Source organism: Rhyacophila brunnea, unplaced genomic scaffold, assembly GCF_057557595.1.
Source record: "Rhyacophila brunnea isolate RB1 unplaced genomic scaffold, BYU_Rbru_1.0 scaffold_3, whole genome shotgun sequence".
NCBI classification, from domain to species: domain Eukaryota; kingdom Metazoa; phylum Arthropoda; class Insecta; order Trichoptera; family Rhyacophilidae; genus Rhyacophila; species Rhyacophila brunnea.
Genome location: NW_028232965.1, coordinates 1,771,588 through 1,795,398, shown reverse-complemented (window position 1 = coordinate 1,795,398; position 23,811 = coordinate 1,771,588). Strand labels below are relative to the sequence as shown.

At 33.0% G+C, this 23,811-nt stretch overlaps 1 protein-coding gene across 1 annotated transcript in view; it reads left to right on the top strand.

Moving 5' to 3' along the window:
• The window catches only part of LOC147067742 (facilitated trehalose transporter Tret1-like), a 64,586-nt gene extending 41,934 nt beyond the window's left edge, over positions 1-22,652 (top strand). Inside the window, exons 3-10 of the mRNA XM_085952752.1 lie at positions 8,409-8,567; positions 13,939-14,078; positions 14,649-14,881; positions 16,268-16,409; positions 17,290-17,416; positions 17,625-17,815; positions 18,737-18,875; positions 19,922-22,652. Of these exons, the coding sequence (XP_085808878.1) occupies positions 8,409-8,567; positions 13,939-14,078; positions 14,649-14,881; positions 16,268-16,409; positions 17,290-17,416; positions 17,625-17,815; positions 18,737-18,875; positions 19,922-20,088 (1,298 nt within the window). The 3' untranslated portion in view covers positions 20,089-22,652. The remainder of the gene's footprint in view (positions 1-8,408; positions 8,568-13,938; positions 14,079-14,648; positions 14,882-16,267; positions 16,410-17,289; positions 17,417-17,624; positions 17,816-18,736; positions 18,876-19,921) is intronic.
• The last annotated feature ends 1,159 nt before the right edge of the window (positions 22,653-23,811 follow it).

The window sequence follows — 23,811 nt, the reverse complement described above, 5'->3', positions numbered from 1 at the left end:
TGATTTTAATAAACTACTTCTTTTATTCAACGAATAATTCACAAGATTTGAGAATGTAACATTCTATATATTGTACATATTGATATATTAACCGATTTATATACTGTGCACTGTGTTATGTCAAATCGTCGATTATTGCCAAACATCCAGATGTGTTTGATACATCACTACTCAAAATACAGTGGGTATCATTTTCACTTACTGGTCATTTGGCTTAGAAATGTTAGAAATACATATATATACCTACTGATATATATTATGATACATACCTATATAGGTGGAGGTGCATAATACATGCATGTTGCGTGGACTTCTATTCTTGGGCCGAGTTTGAGCCAGACAAAACTCGTCGGCCATTGCCAATGTCACAATATGGCTTAGCAGACTTTAGATACCAGTAATTCCAAATTTAAAGTGCTCTGCGAGACACACTTTTACTGAGTATTTATGAATGTCAATAGTATACCAATCTGAAAGTATTTCAATTTAATCTTCAGTCATTCTTCCAATTATTTTAATTTCATTATCAAATATGTAATCAGTACTTAATCAAACGTCATCTCATAAATTTATTTTTTTACGAAATTGCTACAAAAATCTGATAAGTAAATACATACTTACTTAGTTTTATCTAAGATGGTTATTTAATACTTTTGTTAGCATTTAATCACGGTCTGTTTAATTATTTTCTTACAAACATGACCGGTTTCAATAATTACTAGTAACTATTTAAGAGTATTCATTTATTTTTCATAGTATAATATAATTTGATAATAATTGAATTAAATCGATATAACCTGTATGAAATAAGTCTTCTTCCACCCTGTCACGTCCCAACATTGGGACATAGGGCAAGCACAAGTTGGCGCCACTTCCCTCAGTCCATCGCCAACTCCTGCGCCTCCCACCATGTCAGACCTGCAGCACGTAGGTCGCTTTTGTAGCATCGCTGCAGGGTGAGGGAGGGCCGGCCACGGCGACGGAACCCTTGAGGTTGTGCCACAAGGGTACGAAGTGCCGCACTCTTTGGCGGCATCCGGAATACGTGTCCCAGACACGTAAATCGTCTCTTCGTGATAACTTCAATCACCGAAGGCTGTTGTGTCTGCTCACGAACTCAGGTGTTTGTAACGCGCTCGTACCAATGTACCCCTAAGATTCGGCGGAGACATCGATTCTCAAAGCTCAAAAGCCGAGACTCTTGAAGCTTAGTAAGATGCCATGTCTCACAGCCATACAGGAGCACAGGTAGCACGCACGCGTTAAACAAACGACATTTGGTCCTCACAGAATACAGCCAGTATGAAATAAACATATAAGAAAAATAATTAATTTAACTGAAGTAGAGATATGAATAAATATTTCATTAATTGATTTATTGTTTTTTTTTACTCTAATATGAGATCAATACTGCCTTAATACGTTGTAATGAAACCAAGGCTGCTCCCATTACCAACAAGCAGGTTTTTAGACAACCCAATTAATTAGTCAAGAGACTTAATGATAACTGAAAAATTGCACATTTTTGGCCTTATTTTCCACAGTGAGAAGTATGAATTACTTCAGCTCACAATTCTGGGAAAGGTAGGATAAGGCAGAAAGCTATTCTCTTGGCTACACAACCACAGTAAATGACTCAGTGTCAAACGCGTTAGTGATCTAATACGACTCACTCAGAAGGAAATGTTCTATATTTTGGTTTCAAAACTTTGATAGAAGACGATACAAAAACTATATAATGATTATAATTACCAGTTGAAAATAAGAAAGAGAGCATTAAAAAAAATATTACTTCTATAATGAGAAATAATAATATTTTCAAAATGGACTTTCTGAAACTAACTATTGCGTACCTACTTACATGATAGAAACGCACCGCACTGTAAATGAGCGGTAAATATTTTCAAGTAACCGACGGTCGGCATGTCACATAGCGTCGCCGGAAATCACTACCACCTTGATTCTTTGCAACGCAAGCGTCCCGACGCTGAAGTGCGTCGGTCAAGGATATTATACGGAAATGCAGATGCGTGAGTCCATCATATTGTTGTGTTATTTATTTTAAGATCAACTGCGATATATTTTTTATTTTGAATGCTCTTTGTCATCCAATATTATAGTGATTATTCATTTCTATAAAACAGCATTACCAATATAGTATATAATCTAGCTTATAGGTATATTATATTGAAATAAGACATACATAAGTATGTACTCTTTTTTGCAGCTTTAAATAGTTTTGAAAAAAAAGCTGTTATTTGTCCAATTATACCTCGAGATGTGGGACAACCCGATGTGGATATATATCAGCATTATATCGGGAGAGGTTTTTTAACAGATTTTTATAATTTGACATAATATGGCTTCAGAAGCAGTTATTATGACATTTTATTCATCGTATGTGCAACACACACTTATGGAATACATTTACTATATAAATTAATTACTTATTAATCATTTATAGTGACAAATCGGGCCATCAATTTTCATTATTAATCTATCAACGTCTTAATTTCTGTGTCCTTTATTATGTTACCTAGACCTTCTCGAAATGTAATTATAAAAATAGAAATTCATATACAAGTATGCTAGTACGATGATATGTACAAGACTTTCATAATAATATTATGTGACAATGCATACGGAAAACTAAACTAACGTAAAGTATTCAAGAATCGTTTTCATTTTATCAAAGACGTACAGAAATAGATACTAAATTTGCATATATTTAAAATGAATTTACATGATTACAATAAAGCCTTTCAAATGAATAGAATCTCTATATCTTTGAACAATGTAAAAGTAATTATTAATGTATTTACATACCAATATATTGTATGTCTAGAAAATTGTTCTTGGCTTATAATCTCAAGCAGATGAAGCAGGTACGTATTTAGTCCAGTTCATAATTATAATTGATTTTTTTAACCATGTTCGATCCTATAAAGATCTTATGGGCCTCCATTGAATGGAGGATATATTAACAGATTTTTGTTTTTTACGAGAAATAGATGTCAGCCACAGTCTATTACTTCTATAATCTGAGACCAAAGGAACATTGAAAAACAACAATGTAAACATTACTCCTATAGACGCGCCATCTTTCATGTCCTACTTGATCTTATTTTTAGATAATTTGCGTATGTCAATTTAACTTTTTAATATTTTTATGTGAAGTTATATAATACATCAAACCCTTTAATTTTATCTAGTTAATCTGTTTAGACTGTCTTCCTTCCTCTACTTTTTATATTTTCATTCACTAGCCATAACTAGCATACGGTACCTACGTATGTTTATTTATGAATTTATAATATTATTATTACTTGCAATGTTTATTCTCTAAATAATATAACATATGGTTTGAAACTAAAATCACCAATTTAGGTAGACCATCCATCGTTAAATTGATCATAATTTTGCAAAACTTCTCACCAAATTTCTTAAAAGTGAAACATAATATTATTGGTTCGTCATGTTGCCGTCATCGCTATGTGTTGTGTATGTTATGTCATGTGCCATTCTGTTTAGATAAGATCTCAATACATGCCAAGTTCAATAATAAAAATATATCTGTCGATACACGCTCCGTGGTTGATTGACGAATTGCATGCATACTTACTTCATTCCAAATTGTACTAACACAATCTTTAAATTCTCATATAAATACGTAATATGTATATTTTATATTTTTAGATTGCACCCAGAAGAGGTGACTTAGATGTCTTTATTTTATCATAATGAATACGTGTATTAAATAAGGCTCTAAGTACCAAAAAGTAGTATTACCTGTAGTTACAAAATACCGAGTCATTGCAGTAAAATTTCATGAAGCAGACCTTTTGAAAAATGTAGTTTTACACTGTGAAGCAATCACGGTAGCTTCTATAATTTTAGGTATTAAGAATTCACAAGTGTCAACACACCATCGTCAGCTATTTTATATTGAATGCCGTTGACCACTGCAGCGCTACTTACACCATTATAAATAAAACACGCCAACGGACTTACAACGTCGACAGGTTTAATTATTTTGCTGTATTTTTTTGACTTACTTGAGGCACTTAGACTATAGTTGAAGTTATTGGCGTTGGTATGTAGAAAATTGTTCTATAAAAATGTCAGTTTTTATTTTTTTGGTACTTAGCGCCTTAATTAATACACATATTCAATATTATAATAAATGGAACAAGTTTCATTTGGATAATTCATCAAATGAGTATGAATTTTCTTCTACTATCTTTTTTCAAGACACTTCGTTCTATTGAACCTCGTAAACCACTTTTGCGCACTACACAAAGATATTTGCCAAATCTCGTATGGCATGGTTTTCAATCTCGACGTACGTACCTTACAAAACAATTTGTATCAGGAATAATTCTTAATAGCGAGGGTTGCGAATGTTGTGATAGGTACTGATAAAATGCACCCCAGTAATGTAGAAATTTATCGTCATTCTTTCGTTTATTGTTTAAAAGTATATCGCATTGGTGATAACTAGAGTTGGGTTTCAGGAATTTCCCGACGGGAATTCTCGAGAAATTTTCGAGATTTTCAATCCCGAATCTCGAGAATTGAAATTGTTAGCATTTCGGGAAATCCCGGGTCTCGAGAATCTTTATTCGGGATTCGGTATTTCTTTATTATCAAAAATTAATTGAAAAAACGATTTTCTATATGAAAAAAGTGGACAGAAAACACAAAACGTTCAAAGACTGATCGGGGCATTTAACACAATGAAGCCAGCGTCGACTCTTGTCTTGACTCGTTGGAATTTTGTGTATCAAAAGCGTACGCGATTGTCGGTCTGTGTTATAAGTAATGTTTTGAAATATTTTTTTTTTCCTACTTCTATTTTGTTCGTCTTCTTACATAAATAAAAAAAAACATATTGTTTTGGAATTTGTCTGTTTATACACTGATTTTAGGATTTTTACAGGTTTTTTTAAATTTCCCGATATCTCGAGAATTCTTTTCTGGAAATCCCGAATCTCGAGAATCCATGCACGTATACAGGCGCTATTATGCTCATCTCGCCACTAGTAACGACTACTAAGCTTATTTCTCCCGTGAACTTCCCGAAAATAAGATATGTAATATATATGTACATATTTATTTAAACAAACATAAACAGCCATCAATCTTGTCAGATTAATTGATAAAAATACAAATATTTGGCTATTTACATTAATTAAAACAAAAAGATTTTTATCGGTATTCAGATTCCGATATAAAATTCTTATGTTGTTACGTTTACCTCGTTCCTATTTTACAAAGATCTGATTTATTGATAACCTATCTATATGTAATTTGGAGGTGATTGCCTATCGATAAAAAAACAGTACAGGAATTATTTAACTTTGGTCTGAATTTGATATACTTACACACAGTTTTGTTATCAATTACATAACAAGTTTAGCCATTGATAGATTTAATATGTTTCTCTATTTCTATTACACTGGTTGAAAACAAGATAATATTAATAATTATATACTTAAAGAATTCCTCATGACATAGATACAATCAAGATACGTGTAATTTTCTCATCTGAATACAAGCGTAATACAATAGTTTTATCATTACGAGTCAGTTTTGACCAACATGATAATTTATATTATAAATTATTTAATTTTTTTTTTTACTTTTGCGATAGTAATCAAATAAAAATATTGTGATTGATTATCCTTACATCCTATCCTTATTGGTCTTAATTCCAGATATGTGTATTATTGTAATCATCCGATTGGGTATGTACGTAGATAAAAGTCATTATATTGTTTACAAATTATTACTATGGGAAGCATTTACTATGACGCAAGTAAAATGTGCAAATAGTTCCAGAGTGGGCACATATTTGTATTCATTTATTATTGTTTCCTATAATTCATGTCGAAAGATAAGGAGGCAGCTTTCTAAAATGTATCTCCAGAAAACCCAACAGTAATTCTTTGATCATAATTATGGCGAGAAGAAAATATATTGGAGTACTTAGCTCATTATCATCAGAACCATCGAGAGATATCGCGGGAGACCAATTCTACTTAAATGAATGGCGACTGCAGAATGATGTCAATGGAGAAATTTTACGACGAAAGCTTTTAAATGGAATCATCACCATCAGCCTGAATCTATCCACTGCTGGATGAAGGCCTCTTCAAGCTGCTTCCACTTCTCTCGGTCTTGTGCATTACGTTGCCACGTACTTCCGCAGAAACTTTACCATTTCATCGATCCAGCGGCCTCTAGGTCTACCTTGCGGACGTTTTGTACTTCTTGGATACCACTGGATGACTAGATTTGTCAAACGAGTGTCTCTTCTTCGAGCTATGTGTCCAGCCCATCTCCATTTAAGGCTTTTCATAAACTCTATTACATCGCAAACCCTTGTCCACTCAATCTTCATCATGATCCTCAACAATTAGAAATACGACAAAGACAAATTGGTTTCAAAATATGTGAAATACGAAGGTTTGACTAATTATATGCTAGTAGTATGTCAATTGAAAAAAAATTGTGAAAAACAATTAATGTTATATGTAGCGATTATGTCAATGGTGGCTTTAATATAATAAATTGTATAATATGTAATTAAATTAGTCACATTGATTATTTTTATTATAATCAAGACTTAATAATATTATAATTTGCGATGTATGGAGTATGTAGATACCTGTGAATTTGTTTTGAAAATATTATTGTCAATGAAAATGGCCTCATTTATTTATTTTTCTCTAGAGTCTTTATCAGAACGATTTGTATGTCATGTTATGTCTATAAATAGGTTTACAAAACATGTCATACTATCTCGGAAAAGAAAGGTTTACGTTATCTCACAGTAAGTAACAAGTTTAAAAGGTCATTGAAAATTGCAGGGTTTCTAATAATATAAGTACTTATAGATTTTATTAAACTGACATTCTAAAAATCATATTAATATATTGTAATTCTGTGACCAAAACTAGCTTAGATTTTGTATTGAATTTTAAATTACAATAATTATTACAATATTATTGCTTATCAAAGGTTATTCGCAATAACCCCTGAAATTAATTACGCACGGGTATCAGTCCATTGTTTCTATTTCGTTAAAAATGTCTAGGTTTGTCTCATAATTATTACAATATTACGAAACTTGTGTAATAATTCGAATGTGTATTTATCAAAAAAAATTGACAATAGATAGAAGGAATCTTTATACGTTATTTTTGGTAAAAACTCTACAAATATTAAATACATATATCGCTTTGCCATTCAAATTTTCTTATATACCTACTCAATGTCGGCCATTTTTATGTTTATTGTGATTACTTACTCGAGTGCAGTTATACATAAAGTTTACATGATTTTTCAACTAAATAATAATGCCGAACTGGAGTATTACTGGCTGGTTATCTACTCGGATTGTCTTTTTACACGCCCTGAAATGATTGGCAAATAAATGTCATATGCGAAGTTCTTTGCAAATTAACAGACTTAATCAGTAGACCAGTCAGGGTCCATTCGAAATGGACCGAAGCGCGCCGGAGCGCCGTTCCGGTTCATAAAATCCCCAAAACTATCGCTCCGTCTCGTGGAACAAATTATTTGATCGTCTGAGCTAGATAGGTCATATAATAAAAGTCGAACACACGTCTTATTTTAAAAAAATACATATAAAATTAAATAATTATGTTAATATTTTCGTAGAATTATCAAGCGCTCCGGTTCATAAATTTTTCCATTTCGAGCGCCGTGACCAGTGGTTCTTTCTTTGCTTCATTTTCATACATTTAGATTCCACCTATATAACAGAAGGTTTTATCTTTAGTATGCATATTGTTTGTGGCAGGTTAGTATTATAATATTATTAAAATGCATATTTTTGCCTAATACTGTCCTGTGGTTTAATTTGTAGTGAAAATGCACACCTGGTAATTTCGATGTAGGCATACAGATTTACTAAGTTTTGTGGGCACTTTCATTTGGTTAATGCTTAATAATTATAGTAGTTAAAAAATATAGTAGTTTTATAAAATGTATCACTGCAAATTTAAAAATTAAATTAAACGTTCCAAACTCTTTTTATGAAAAATGTTGAAGAATAACAATTTTTGGAGGGCTGAATTTATTTTGGCAATGTCTTTGAAATTATCGAAATAATTTGAACAGAGAATCAGTTTATTTATTTATCTCCTCGATGATAGTCCGATGTCCACATTATAACATCACATGATGCTACGACACGTGGTATCATATCGTGGACTCCGTCACCATTAAATTTACCAAATAAACTGATAATAATATTTTATGAAATAACTGCTAAATCATATGGATTAGTAGAATACTCAATAATACTCGTATTAATCATGTTGAACTTGAAAACGCGTGTAGAATTATTTACTTATTTTGAACATTTTCTTTTATTTCAGCTAGCTTGAGCTCTGCCAGCACCCCTCTAGGATGTGTTTTAGGAGGATACCTGATGGACTCCATTGGGAGGAAGTTGACACTCATCCTGACTGAGATTCCTCTCATCCTTGGATGGATACTCATCGCCAGTGCACAAAATATTGAAATGATTTACGCAGGTGGAAAATACTTATATAAAAATGTAGTATTCTTATAGTAGCTTTTACATTGTGCAGCCGTATAACTAAGGGTTGAATAGTGTTGAAACATGTCTTTTTCTGCCACTGATATACTATGATATAAATTGATTTTTGATATGTTGGATCATAATTTTGACTTGCACGATGGAGACACGGACAACTACAGCTTGGACGTATCTTAACAGACTTTACGAGAATCATTTGTAATTCATTCCCTCAATTCACTAGTTTCATGCGCTTGATCCAAACACATACCTGCCTCCATTAATTAAATACTAAATATACATCATTTGAAAACATCTTATACATAGATATAGTATCTACCCACTAGAAAAAATCTTTTTTAGAAAAAAAAATACGACACCCGACATGACATGAACCTGTAACCCCTGAATTCACGCACAGTGTGCTTTTCCAATCAAGCTACGGGCGTCCTACTTAATTACGACGATTAATTTAACTAGTAGTTCTTACATGAAATGCTTATCATCGGGTGTCGTATTTTTTATTACAACGTTTTTACAACGTTTTTTTACAACGTTTTTCTTAGCTCGTATTCTTGTTTGTCCGGTGGTTCTTTGTCCGGTACAAATCTTGCAATCGATTTTTAACTAACTTCCCGACTAGCTAGACATTTGAAACTTTTAGAATATATTAGAACACGATGCCAATGCATTTTTTAAATACTTTTAGACATCTTTAAGTAGAATTGAATTCATTTTCAGTTAAGTCTGTTTTGTATGAAAAGTTATTTCGACACCATTATTGGTTGCTAGGGGTCTGGGGTCCTAGCAACTAAATTATTAATATATACGTGCATTACTATGGAAATCAATATGAAATAACATTTTATTATTCAGTATTTCTATCAAGTACAATTTTTTTTGATCGTTTAAGCTAGTTAAGTCAAGTTTATATGATTCAACAGAAAATTTAAAAACGTTGTATTTAAAAAGTTTTTTTTATCTTGTAATCATTTTATATAAATTTCAAAAGAATTAATCATCATCATCAGCCTGAATCTATCCACTGCTGGATGAAGGCCTCTTCAAGTTGCTTCCACTTCTCTCGGTCCTGTGCATTGCGTTGCCACGTACTTCCGCAGAACTTTATCATTTCATCGATCCAGCGGCCTCTAGGTCTACCTTGTGGACGTTTTTTACTTCTTGGATACCACTGGATGACTAGATTTGTCCAACGATTGTCTCTTCTTCGAGCTATGTGTCCAGCCCATCTCCATTTAAGGCTTTTAATAAACTTTATTACATCGCAAACCCTTGTCTGCTTCCTTATCCACTCATTCCTCTTTTTGTCCTTTCGCGTTATGCCCAGCATGCACCTCTCCATACCACGTTGTGCTACTCTAAGTTTCTGGATCTCTCTTTTACTTAGGGCCCATGTTTCACACGCATATGTCATCACGGGAAGCACACACTGGTTGAACACTTTGCGCTTTAGGCACAGTGGAAGGTCACTTTTGAAGACATTATTCAGGCGGCCAAAAGCACTCCAGCCTAGCTTTACTCTGCGAACAATTTCATCAAATATACATCCATCTATAGATACTTGTTGTCCCAGATAGATGTAGCTTTTCACCTGTTCGAGCTGAGTGCCATTGATGAGGATCTCTTTTTGGCCTGCAAAGCAGTTGAACATGACTTTCGTCTTTGTTACATTTATTTTCAAACCTACTTTGTTGCTTACTTCAGCGAGTTCCTGCATTCTGCTTTGGAGGTCTTCTGAGTCTTGCGAGAAAATTACTATGTCATCGGCAAAGCGCAGATGACTCAGGTATTCTCCATTTATGGGGATCCCTTTGTCATTCCAGTCAAGTTGCCTGAATAAGTCTTCAAGGGTAGCTGTAAATAGTTTAGGTGAGATTGTATCACCTTGTCGGACTCCTTTGCTGATAGGAAATCTGCGCGATGGTTTATGGAGATTTACAGATGCTGTTGCGCTACTGTATATATTATTGAAAATATTTATATAGCGTCCAGGGATTCCTTGTTTTCTGAGTGCGTCGAGTATTGAACATTTCTTTATCGAATCAAACGCCTTCTCATAGTCTATAAAACCCATGCATAGTGGCAGTTTGTATTCCTGGTACCGCTCTATGATTTCTCTGACGACTTGGATATGGTCCATAGTGCTGTATCCTCCTCTAAATCCGGCTTGTTCTCTCGGTTGGTTCTCGTCTAGTACATTTTGCAGACGGTTTGAGAGAATTTTTGTGAACGTCTTGTAGAGAATAGGGAGTAGACTTATTGGACGATAATTTGCTAGGTCTTCTCTGTCACCTTTTTTGTGAAGAATGACAATGCTGGCATTTTTCCATACCTCTGGGACATCCTCTTTGCATATGCAGGCTGTGAACAATTGTGCAAGTACTTCATTTGCATCCTTTCCTGCTTTTTTGAGGATATCTATCGTTAAACCGTCTTCCCCGGGGGCTTTCCCACTTTTCATGTAATTTAAAGCATGGGTTACTTCCCAGGATGTAATTTCGGGAGTATGGTCTTCCGAATTTCCATTTCTCTGAAGATCTAAGTCTATAGTCGTATTGTCAGTGTCATCACTGTAGAGATCGCTGTAGAACTCTTCAACTCGGCTTAACAAGTGTTCCCAATTTCTGACGATAGAACCATCTTTTGCTTTTAGTGCTGTGATTTGACGTTTTCCTATCGACAAGCATTGCTTGTTTTTGTTTAGACTTCTGCCTGCTTTCACAATTGCTTGTATGAGGTTTACATTGAATTTACGAAGGTCTTCTCTAATCTTCCTTCGGAGGGTTTTGCAAAGTGATGAAAACTCCATATCGTTTTGTGCCTGTCTATCGCTCTTGGTTTTCCTTCTCTGCTCCATAAGATTCAATGTTGCCTTCGAAAGCTTGGTGGAAAGTGTAACTTCTGAGTTTTTTTACGCCTATTTTTTCTGCACATTGTAGAATAATATTCGTTATATCCTCCGCGTTGGATAGGGAAACGGTTTCGTTCTCATCTAAGAAAGCCGATAGTGCATTTTTGAGTTCAAAAGAATTAATACAAAACAGAATTAACTGAAAATGAATTCAATTCTGCTTAAAGATGGCTAAAAGTATTTAAAAAATGCATTGGCATCGTGTTCTAATATATTCTAAAAGTTTCAAATATCTAGCTAGTCGGGAAGTTAGTTAAAAATCGATTGCAAGATTTGTACCGGACAAACAACCACCGGACAAATAAGAATACGAACTAAGAAAAACGTTGTAAAATACCCAGAAACAAAATAATGTGACACATTAATCTTAATTACTTTGGCCATGATTATCAAAAACGCAATAAAAATATAGAATGTCTGTCTGAACGGAAGACAAAAGATATGTGTTTATTTTGAAATGCGCCTACAAGTAAAAGTCCCCTTGAAATATTTATTATAATATGACATTATTATCTTCAGTGACGTCCCGTGGGGGTAGGCAGATTGAGCGTTGCTTGGGGGCGGCAGTTACTCAAAGGGCGACAAATCGAGGAGAATCATTAGGTATATATAGAAATAGCTACATAACATTCGTAATATCGGAAATATCTTTCCATTAAAAAAATCAGCTCACTGGTTAGAAACAAATTAATGTATTAACTAGGTACTATACAAGTTTTAACAGGACATTTTTTTTGTCGGATTTGCGATGTCTAGTTTACTTCCGTTGTCTTTGGACGTCACGTTCTTGGTGAACAGCAATGACACGTGCATACCTAATTTAAAAAAAATATCCAAATATGTTTGTAAGTCTCTCGCGAGTTTTGGAAGCTGTCAGGTGTATTTTTAAATGTACCTATCTGAAACCGTAGACTCACAATATTGTATATTGAAGCAGAGATGGCATTTAAATTAGATTTTTAGTGGTATATATCTTGTTAGTGGTAATGTATCCATACAACACATTTCTTAGATATTTGAGTCATGAAAGGATGATAAAAAGTACTGTATAAAAAATGTGGCGGCATTTTGGCACTGCCTAGGAGCGGCATTTTGTCTAGGGACGTCACTGATTATCTTCTGTGAAAATGATAAGAAAACAAATAAAAATGTATTTTAAAATATCAACAGGGCTTGAAGAATCATTATTTATAATAATGCATGTAGGTAAATACTAAATCCTACTGATAACTGACCAGTATAAAGAAAATTTAGTTCACCTAGCTTTCTTTTGTTAATAGTTAACTTAACGGCAGTTATATATTTTTTCTTCTTCTTTTGACCATGTCCGATCCTAATAGCATCATATGGGCCTACACAGAGTGGAGTTTTGTATTAACAGATTTTTGTTTTTATGAGAAATGGCCATTTGCTCAACCTATTCGGTCCATACTCTGACACAAAACACAAATTGAAAAACAATATGTGTATTTGCCAGACTCAGGATTCGAGCCCGAGACCCACGATATTATAAGCCGACGCGTAAGCCGCTCGGCCATCGTGGGCGTCTAAGGCGAAGTCTTTACCTACAAGAAGCACCTAGCGGAAAAATACGAAGCTTGCAATTTGAGACATTTTTTTGATAATTTATTTACAATTTCAATTGTATTAATTAATAAACAATATGTAAGTATGTACCTATCTGAAAACATTAAAAAGAAAAATATTTTTATTTTATTTTAAGTCAAAGATAGTCCCAATATTGAAGCTCGATTTGATATAAATAAAGGATTTCAAGTTATACACCTTTATATTTTTATAAAAATCGATGTTTTTTAAAATAAATATAAAAAATACTAAAACTATGAGTTACTTAAAAATATCAAAACAATATTATTTATATTATTATATTACAATATAGAAAACTTAATACCCTAAATTTTAATAATAAATATGACCATAAAATAATATGTAATAATAAGATGGGACCCTTTAACAAATTCACATTTTATATTTTTTTTTTCAAATTGTAAGTTTATATTTTTCTTTTTAATGTTTTCAGATCCATATTTATTAATCAATACAATTGAAATTGTAAATTAACAAAAAAATGTCTCAAATTAATTGCAAGCTTCGTATTTTTCCGCTAGGTGCCTCTGGTGGGTAAAGACTTCACCATAGGTTGTAGGTATTATTAATTTAATTATTATATTGTTTCCTAATTTAGTAGTTATATTCAATTCATTTTTTTAAATCTGCACTTAGAGATGGTAGTTTATTACCCCGTTTCGAACTAGTTGTATGCAGAAAATGACTTCTTTGAATTGCCATACATTATCAGAGATATGATGTAACAGATCATTCGTATGAAATTATTGTCTTGATTCAAACAAATTTCTGATGCAACGCCACTATTTTTTGTAGCATACATTTAATATTTTTTTTATTTCCACAGGTAGGCTGCTAGTAGGTTTAGGTTCTGGGATGGTCGGAGCACCCGCAAGAGTTTATACTTGTGAAGTGACACAGCCTCATCTACGCGGAATGTTAGGGGCACTGGCTTCCGTCTGTATATCTCTTGGAGTTCTTGTCCAGGTACATAGTAAAATAATATACTTTTACTGTAAGATTGAGTTCGGTAAAGCAATACTAGTAAATACTGCCTGGGCATGCTATGCGCGTGATATAACATGAACTGTTAAATTCTGACATTTTCTCCTCAAAGAAGGCTGGTGGAGGGATAATTATGTCCACTTACATTTTGGTACCGCAACACTAGTATTAAATGTTACAAAAAATAAGACATACCAATTGGTAATGTGATTTTAAAGTTACATCTATTAATTTGTACTACACTATGAAATAAACCTAAGTTTAAAATTTTATACAAATTTGATGGAACGAATAACTAAAAACTGTTTAGATACCTATTTGAAACACTAATATTTCTACAATATATTAATTTGGCCATATTTTGGAATTAATAGAAATATTCTGTTAGCTTGTCTGATGTTTTATGTATTTATAAGAATCCCACCGAGTGAATTGTTATCATATTGAGATAATTATGTCCAAAATATTGGGGACATAGTATTGAAAAACTATGGTAGGCATTATGAATAAGATGATTGCTTCAATATAACTGTTTTTCTTTCTTCTTTTCAGTACATAATGGGAAGCTATTTATCCTGGCAACTGTTGTCTAGTATAAGTGCACTTGTTCCAATTGTTTCTCTCATAAGTATGATTGTAATGCCAGAGACTCCAAATTATCTAATCTCAAGAAATCGAACAGAGAAGGCCCGCGACAGTTTAGCAAAATTACGAGGCTCCCAGTTCAACGTCAACAAAGAAATTGATCAGATGCTTATGTTCAAACAAAACAATAATGTTCAAAGGTATGTCGTAATTCATTTTAAATCTACTATATTATTATTATTACTTATACATATGCAGCCCAAGAGAGGGATCCGCGATACGTCATGCATGGGTATCAAATGTGCAAGACCAGGCTAAAATCCAGAAGAAGCTTTATGGCGACAACCATACCTCTGACCGTCCCACCCGAAGAAGATAGACTATCCGCATGGGAGGCGAACCTAGCCTCTCAGGGTCTCGAAGATTGGGTAAAGCCAACAGAGCATCTCCCACCCGGAGCCAGTCACGGGTACCGTAAATGGAAAGCCCTAAACAGACTGAGAACCATGGTAGACCACATTCGAGACAACATGGTTAAGCCTTTGATGACCCAAACCTGCGAGTGTAGTGAAAATACAAAGCATGGAGCACTTTTTTCATGCAAAGCTTGCCCAGTAAGCTGCAATTTCGACGCGATCCTACAAGCCGAGAAAAATGGTGTTGCCTTCACCAACTTCTGGTGCGACACATTGTAGCTATTGAAGACCCGACACGACGAAGAAGAAGAAGACTTATACATACTTAAATTAGTCAATGCCCTGTGTAAATGAAGTTTTTGCCCACATTTTTGGAAGTGCCCACCAAGTCCCTCCGTCACCGATAGGTGGACGAGACCCGCACGTTATCTTGACCGATTTACCCATGTCCAAACCGTCCCTGTAATATATCAATCACGCAACTTCTTGCGATTTATTTATTTATTTATTTAAGAATACAAAACATTGTGGACATAACAAATCTAAATTCAAGACGTAGACAACATGAGATTTACATTATAAGTCAAACATTACCCTCACAAGAGAGAAGAGAATATAGAAAAAGAAATATATATATAATAACAATAATAATAACAAAAAAAAAAAAAAAATTGTGATTTGTGATAACATCTAGCAGTCGTAATGCGCTGAAAGCTTGTTTTGTTTTAAATTGTTTTAAAAAGTCTTAATTAGAGTAGGTAGGTAGGTACTTTTCATAATTTGGAAGAACCCACAGAACAGATAATAAAGTTATAAATGCGAAAGCCATTAGCCATTGACCGATGATTTGAAGCCCGGTTCAGTTTATTACATAATGACGGTCAGGACACAAAACGCAAGAAATACAACGCGCGCCGAGTGTCCTCAAATATTACCAACATTGAATGCGCCTTTCGTTTACTCACAAACTTAAATGCACATCTATAGACATTCGAGTCCTGCCCTGCACTATATTTTATACATATAGTGCACATAGTGCATGAAGATGCCGAAAGGCGAAACCTGGGTCACAAAGAATGACTCAAATGGAATAGTACAAAACTTAAATCCATTAGAATTTAAGTACATAATTATGAACTCTTTATTAACAGTTAATTTTTTTCATTTCAGGCTAACTGGAGTTAAGGAAATTGTAAAAGCTCTGTTAAGTCCACCAGTCTTGAAGCCATTCGGTATTCTGTTCCTATACTTCATGATGTACCAATTCAGCGGAGTCAACACAATCACATTTTATGCTGTGGAAATTTTCAAAGTATGCTTTATCCCTATTGAATAATAAGTAATATTATTAGGGAGCGGATTTATATGCAACAAAAAACATGATTATATGCATGCACACAACCCAAGAAATATGCAGTTAAAAATTGACATTTATATGGAAAAATATTGTAAATACCCACTTCACCCAATATTACCGATGAAAAATCGAATAACAAATTAATACCTAATCTTAAGCAATATAATACAATAACAAAAAAACACAAATAATCAATTGTTTACAAGTAGGTACAAATAATTGAACAAGAAATGCAAAATGTAAATGTAAACTATGGAAACTAAACACAACTTAAAAAAACAAAAACGACACACTTAACTATTCTTAAATATTATTTGCTGTTTTATTGTCCGAAAAAATAAGTTACAATATTTTTTTCAATATTCTCTGGCATTAAAAATTCCGCATATCTGTCAGTATTTTGTTTATATGCGGAAAATGATCTCTCAACGTCCACAGAGGTGATAGCACAAAATTTAAATAAAGGTGCCCTAGTTGACGTCACTTATTCTGAAAAATTAATGAAATGCTTGGGGATGCCATTAAAAATGCAAGTGCATCTACCTGATTTAGTTATGTTTCGATAAAATTATAAATGCAAAAGCCCTAAAATATGCATTTATTAATGAAATATGCACTAATGTCTCAAATATGCTGTAACGTTTCAAATATGCATTTATATGCACAATAAAATTTTATTTTTGGATTCTGCGTCTTTCGAAACGGATTTCTGTGGAACTCCCATAGCAGTGCATACACCCTAACAAAACATGCACTGGCATATAAATCCGGGCCCTAGTAATAATACACCAAAAACAAAATATAAATGATGACAGTTTTAAACAAATGTTTTCAGGATTGTGGAACGGATATGGACAAACATACAGCTACCATTATTTTAGGAGTCGTTCGACTTGTGTTCACAATATTGGCCTGCATTGCATTAAGAAAGTGTGGAAGAAGACCACTTACATTTATATCGGGTAAAATATGTTATTATTATTTCAGTAAAATGTTGTAGAATTTTTCTTTGCCTATTTATTTGTGAATAAAATAATACTATAATACCTACAATATAGTGCAATGTTTCACAAACTGTTGCATATTTCCAATATTATTACAAAAATGAATAACATAGTAGGCACATCTTATACCGCATGGTCTAATTTCTCTGATTAATTTTATTGTAAGGTATTGGTTGCGGAGTCACAATGCTTGGATTAGGTACATATTTGTACTACAAAGACTATTGGGATACGCATAACCTGCCTCTTCAACACAAATGGATACCAGTTACTTGCATCTTTCTGTATACAATTGCTTGCACAATGGGATTTTTGGTAGTACCGTGGGTCATGATTGGAGAAGTCTACCCAACACAGGTTAGTTACAATATTCACTTTTCATTTATTCGTAAAAAGGGTTCATAAATTTTACCTATCAATATTCCAGTTTTCGCTACCCTGTAACCAGACTGTAGTATGTGAAAACCATAGTTTTGAGATAATTGTATGCAAAGATTTTACTTTCACTTACAAACTGCACTTCTGTACACGAAGCAAATTAAAAGTATTAAACGAGAAATTGGTTGTTTGCCAGTTACTCAAGTTTTTCGGTCCATATTCTGAATCTAAAGACACAAATTGATTTGAAAATTTTTCTGTTCATTGACGACATGCTGGTAGTCCTTGTCATCCAATGCGAAAGGCATTGGACTTTCATACTAGGGGTTGGACACCGGTGAGGTCACAACACATCACTCTATGTAATTTTCTGAAACCTGTGTGTTTCGTGATGTGTTTAACTACTGTAATTGCTGCCCTCGTAGGCCTATTGTAGTGACACGGCTGTTTAGGCACAGCTCTCGCACAGATACGACAGAAGAAGGAGATAAAAAGCAGCATGTGGATTCGACCCGGCTCTAGAATTCGAAGCTGAGATCCACATATTTGGATCGACCTCTGCACCATAGTCGGCGTAATGTGAATTCTATTAATATACCTGCACATTGGTTATATATATCCATAATAAAAGTGGATACTAAGGAATAATAATATAGTTTTGAAATTATACTAATCAATGTGCAACTGCTGAACATAATATGGTTGAAAAAACACCTCACAATCAATCCTTATATCTCTATTAAGGTACCGCTGCATCATACGGCTCCATATACACCGTCTGGAGTCAATATGATGAAAAGTGGTATCATGTTCAACAGAGATATTGTAACCCAACGCGACTGCACAGAAATTTGATTGTATTAAATGATGGTCAATGACATGATTTAATTTCATTTCCAGGTACGCGGTATTATAGGAGGAATAACAACTTGCGCAGCTCACTCCTTTGTTTTCATCGTCGTCAAAACGTATCCTTTCCTCGTACACCTGCTTAATAGATATGGCACCTTTTGGGTGTACGGGTCTATCGCATTATCGGGTATGTTGATTTTCAATAATTAATTAACCCGTTATCGAACAATCGGCCACTGAGTGAAAGCTTTCTCAGATATTTACTTAATATTACAACATTTTACTTTATGTTCTCACGCAAAATAAATCTAATCCAAGAAAATCCTCCTAATTTTTTCTACAGTAATAAATATTGACTATTTTTTCAAAAAAATTAATTATATTTTATTTACCTGCTAATGTAGAGTAATGCGAGCGTGCCGGTCTCTGAAGCCGTGAGTGCGGGTTCGAATCCCGCATATGGAAAAAACATGTTATTTCCTTAATATATTATAATAGATCTAGATCAGGGTCCTATAAGTTGAGTGAATGGTTAACAACACAAGTCTGTTAATATAACCAACACCTCTATCGAAGTCTTAATAGTTACTTCTCTTAGAAGCAAAAATGAATATTTAAATTTATTACAATTTGTAGCGGCATGACTTCGAAAAGAGACCAATAGATGGCGCTGCCCATTGAATGGACGCCGCAAGCGCTATGTAGACGGATTAGGATTTAACTCTATGTTAACTCCGTAATTTTTATCTATCACAGTCTTACGGCTCCAGTCAGCTTAGTCTGATTAGCTCTGACCGTTTTGATCATACAGGTCCTCTATTTTGAAATTAAGCACCTTTCACTATCGAGATTCGTTTATAGTGATAAGTGTGATTTCTAATTGTCAAATGTGATACCTACCTGAACTGAACTAATTCTTTGGCAAGTTCATCTGGTTATTTGGTCGAGCGAGTCATCTTATCTTGATAATTTATTTTTGTGTATCATTTGAAGTATTCTCTGATATTATTGGTTAAATCTCTTTGAACTCTGAATAAATACTAAACCGTAAGTGTTTCTATGTTTATAAATAAAAAACATACTATAAATTGTTCACATAATTATTAGGTAACCGAATAACTGATACCATGTTTGTTATATATTTTGATTTTGCGGAGGCAGCCAAGACCAACGAGTGATTGAGTCGTGTCGATTGTGACTAAAATAATTCATACTGACTTATGTGTGTTTCAGGTACAATATTTTTCTACTATTGCTTACCAGAAACAAAGGGCAAAACACTTCAAGAGATTGAAGATTACTTCTGCGGCCGAACCCAAACATTGTCTACGAAAAAGCCTAAACATAATGACTCTAAGCCAACAGTTTTGACTATTGAGAAGGGAAAATTGCTGCCATAGAAGTTTGACGTGATAAAATTGAAATTATTAGTACCTATGATATAACGTAACTAATTAATGCTATTATTAATTTAAGTAATTGTACATAGCTTATTATCAAGACTAGTTAATTTAATATTAATTCATGGCAAATCACATATTTTAAATTTATACATATTATAATCCTGTGTGATTTATTATATCATATTATTCAGGATGAAGAGCTTCTTTAAAATATTAATAACTCTATCCACAATATAACATACTATATTAATATATAGTAGAAACTATCTATAAATAAGTGAACTTCATACTGGGTAGTTTCTTTAAAAATAAATTATCTCTCAATTTGCATGAACAGAAAAAAACAGCAAAATTAATATACTTGGGTCATTTTTAATAGTGTCCAAACAATTTTTGTCACTGTGAATTTCAGCACTTGAATATTAAATGTGCTGGTCCATATACGTTGAGCTAGAGACACAGAGGACATCAAAATTACGCTCCAATATTCACTAAATGAAAGGAATGCGTGCCAATTTTGCGGTCTTCTTCTCTCACCATCCCGTAATTTCTTGTTTTGTACCCTACCGATGGCCACTGAGTAAGAATCTAATGATTGTAATTAAAATGCGACATGTAAACTAGGTACATAATTTTATTTGAGTTAAGGATTAAAAACTCTAACCTTTCACATAAAATACTGAACAAAATAAATGATAGCTCTTCATCGCAAACTTCCTTTTGGATTATAATCATTTCCACCATAAATTAATTAAGCAAACATAATGTAGCACTTATCCCAAAACCAGTACCTATCCTTTTAATCGCCTCTATAATTCCTTCATATTATTTAATTAGATTATAATATATTAATTTTATTGTGTTCCGTAATAAATTAAAAATACTATGATGTTGATTCCATAATGGATACCTTAGAATAAGATTTCATCTCATTAAATTATTTATTATTTCATACTCATTACTGTTGGTATTGTTATATTCTCATTAATGTTTATATAATGTTTATTTGATTTATAGATCTTAAGCCTATTCTTTAAAAGATAATAATGTTACTTATAATGATCGTGTTGATACGAGCATAGCATTATGATTATTCCAGTGATTAAAAATGCATACATGACTAAGAATAATTATACTGTCCCATTTTAGATCAAATTGAGAGAAACATATTGTAAAATGACACATACCGGTTCCAGGTGTTGTGTTGATAAATATAATATTTTCCCGATATATTAATGAATACGGTGTGAATTTATAAAATATTCTGTCTCATAGTGACCTGGCTCACTTGTGTAATATTTTGAAAATCCCCCAGTTGCATATCATGTAGCAACCTTTTTCTTCTTTCTCTGGTCTTGTCCGCACTTTATGTGAGCTTATAGACCCCACGAGTCTTGAAAAGTTATTGACGTTCTTCACGTATCAATCAATCAATTAAAATATTTAGAAAATTACATCGTTCATCCTGGTAATACGAACTCCCAGACAACGTCAACACCAACTAGGAAACATAACTGTAGATCTTTTTGTAAGAGAGAAAATGACAGTCTGTTGACAGCCACCAGTTTTGTTCTTCTGGTTGAAGTTAAACCTCAATCTTGCATATCTTGCAGTTCATTCATTGTGCACTTTGTTTAGTGATGTTAATGCAATGGTAATGTTTGGATATGTTTTAACCTTCTTAAGGTCAATTTCACCCAAAATTATTCCAAATTTTCAACCATTATACAACCTAAGAATGATATTATTAATTTAATAGGTACCGTAGCTTATACTTTATTAATAAATTATTGTTAATATTGCATACCAGTGCAGTGGAGCCAGACTCAAGAGATATTTTTTTTTAAATAAATTTAAAACTAGCCTAGCTTCACTTCAAAAAGAGACAAAATTAAAAATTCAATGACATCAATAACACAAATAATTTATCATTCAGAAATTTTTGTAAACTAAACAAGAAAAGTAATTAAGACTGACAAATTATTGATGAAATAACGCTCTGGATAGTCTGACCATGTGGGAATAACGTATTTTGAAATCAATGATAAAAGACTTATATACATACTTACTTCATTTAGGTAATATCTACTACATAATATTATGAAGTCTAATAAAATAATAGTTGCTATTAGTTCATTAAGAGAATTAAGTATCTCTAGTATCTACATATATAGTCCCAGAATATTAAGTAAGTTTAAACTGACGTAATATGTATGTAAAACAGACGCATGGTACATTTCGAAATAAGTCTCATGGCGTGCGGAGATAGGAAGACAGCTACTATTACATTATAACGTTACATTGTCTTTAACTAATAGTACATAGTAAATCATAATAAACAATGGCAGGTATTCAAAAATGTGATAAAAAAAACAATTTCAAGTTACTTATAATACGTACGTTTATTATTTTTGGTGCTCTATTAGATTTAAAATATTTATTTAATATTATTAACGATATGTATGTTATACTATTCTTCATTCCCCGAATGAAGCCATTCCTAAAATATAGATAATTATAAAGATTTAAAATCATAATAGTGTTTACATAGATAGATCATTAGTGTATGTCTAAATATTAAGTTTTAATGTATTGACGTCTAAAATAATCAATGTAATATTGTTAAGTTATATACTTACTGATGAATTACCTCGTCTTCTATATTATGGAACAAGATTAGATTGTATTTTTGTAAAGTCGTTACTATTATTTAAAAAAAATCAAAATAATACATAAAAATAAAATTATCAAAACATATTTGTGATGTTCGCAGTGTTATTTATTACCTATCCAAATACATCCAAATAATCTTGTGTCAATCCTGGTTTATTTTTAACTTGGTAATTGAAAGGGCTATAGAAGCCAAAATACAATAATTTTAATTACTCAGATATACTGGCTCTCTAGGTTATAAATATTTTGTAAAACAGAGTGAGGAAAGGGAGAATATTGGGGACATCATTAATACCCTGGATAAAAATTTACACAACTGTGAAAACGGAGGTTAAGCCAGAGCTCGAAATGGACCGGAGCGCACCGAAGCGCCGGTTCGGTTCATGAAATTGGCAAAATTATCGCTCCGTCTCGTGGAAAAAATAATTTGACCGTCTGAGCTAGATAGGCTATTAAAAAAATCTAACACACTTAATTTTATAAAATACAAATAATATTAGATACTATACTATGTTAATATTTTCGGAAAATTATCGGGCGCTCTGGTTCGTCAAATTTTCCATTTCAAGTGCCGGGTTAAGCAAATTAAACATCAATCAAATTCCAATTCTGTTAACTTGAGTACACATTTTGGGAATACATGAAAACTCCTGTTCAGGAGAATTTTAGAGAGATTACCAGATATTTTATTTCAACGGATATAGTAAAATAATCTGTAAAAGGAAAACCAACCACATCAGGTATCTATAAAGAGTTGTATGCAGCACTGTCTCTATAGCAGTGGCGAGGGGTGGAGGTTGGCTGTTAAGATTCCTCATAAATAGTGGACATTAAACTTTATCAGTCATACTTAAGTATTTATTATGTTTTCATTGAAGAATGCAATTTGCAGATGATGCTGGTTAGTTTATAAAATTCAATAAAACCCTGCCTAAGCCAAGTCATAATAGTTTAGTTATGCTATAGATAGGAGATCTGACAAAATAGTGCACACTTTTTCAGTCATACTTGTTTTCGTTGAATTAAAACACAAATTACAAGATGGTG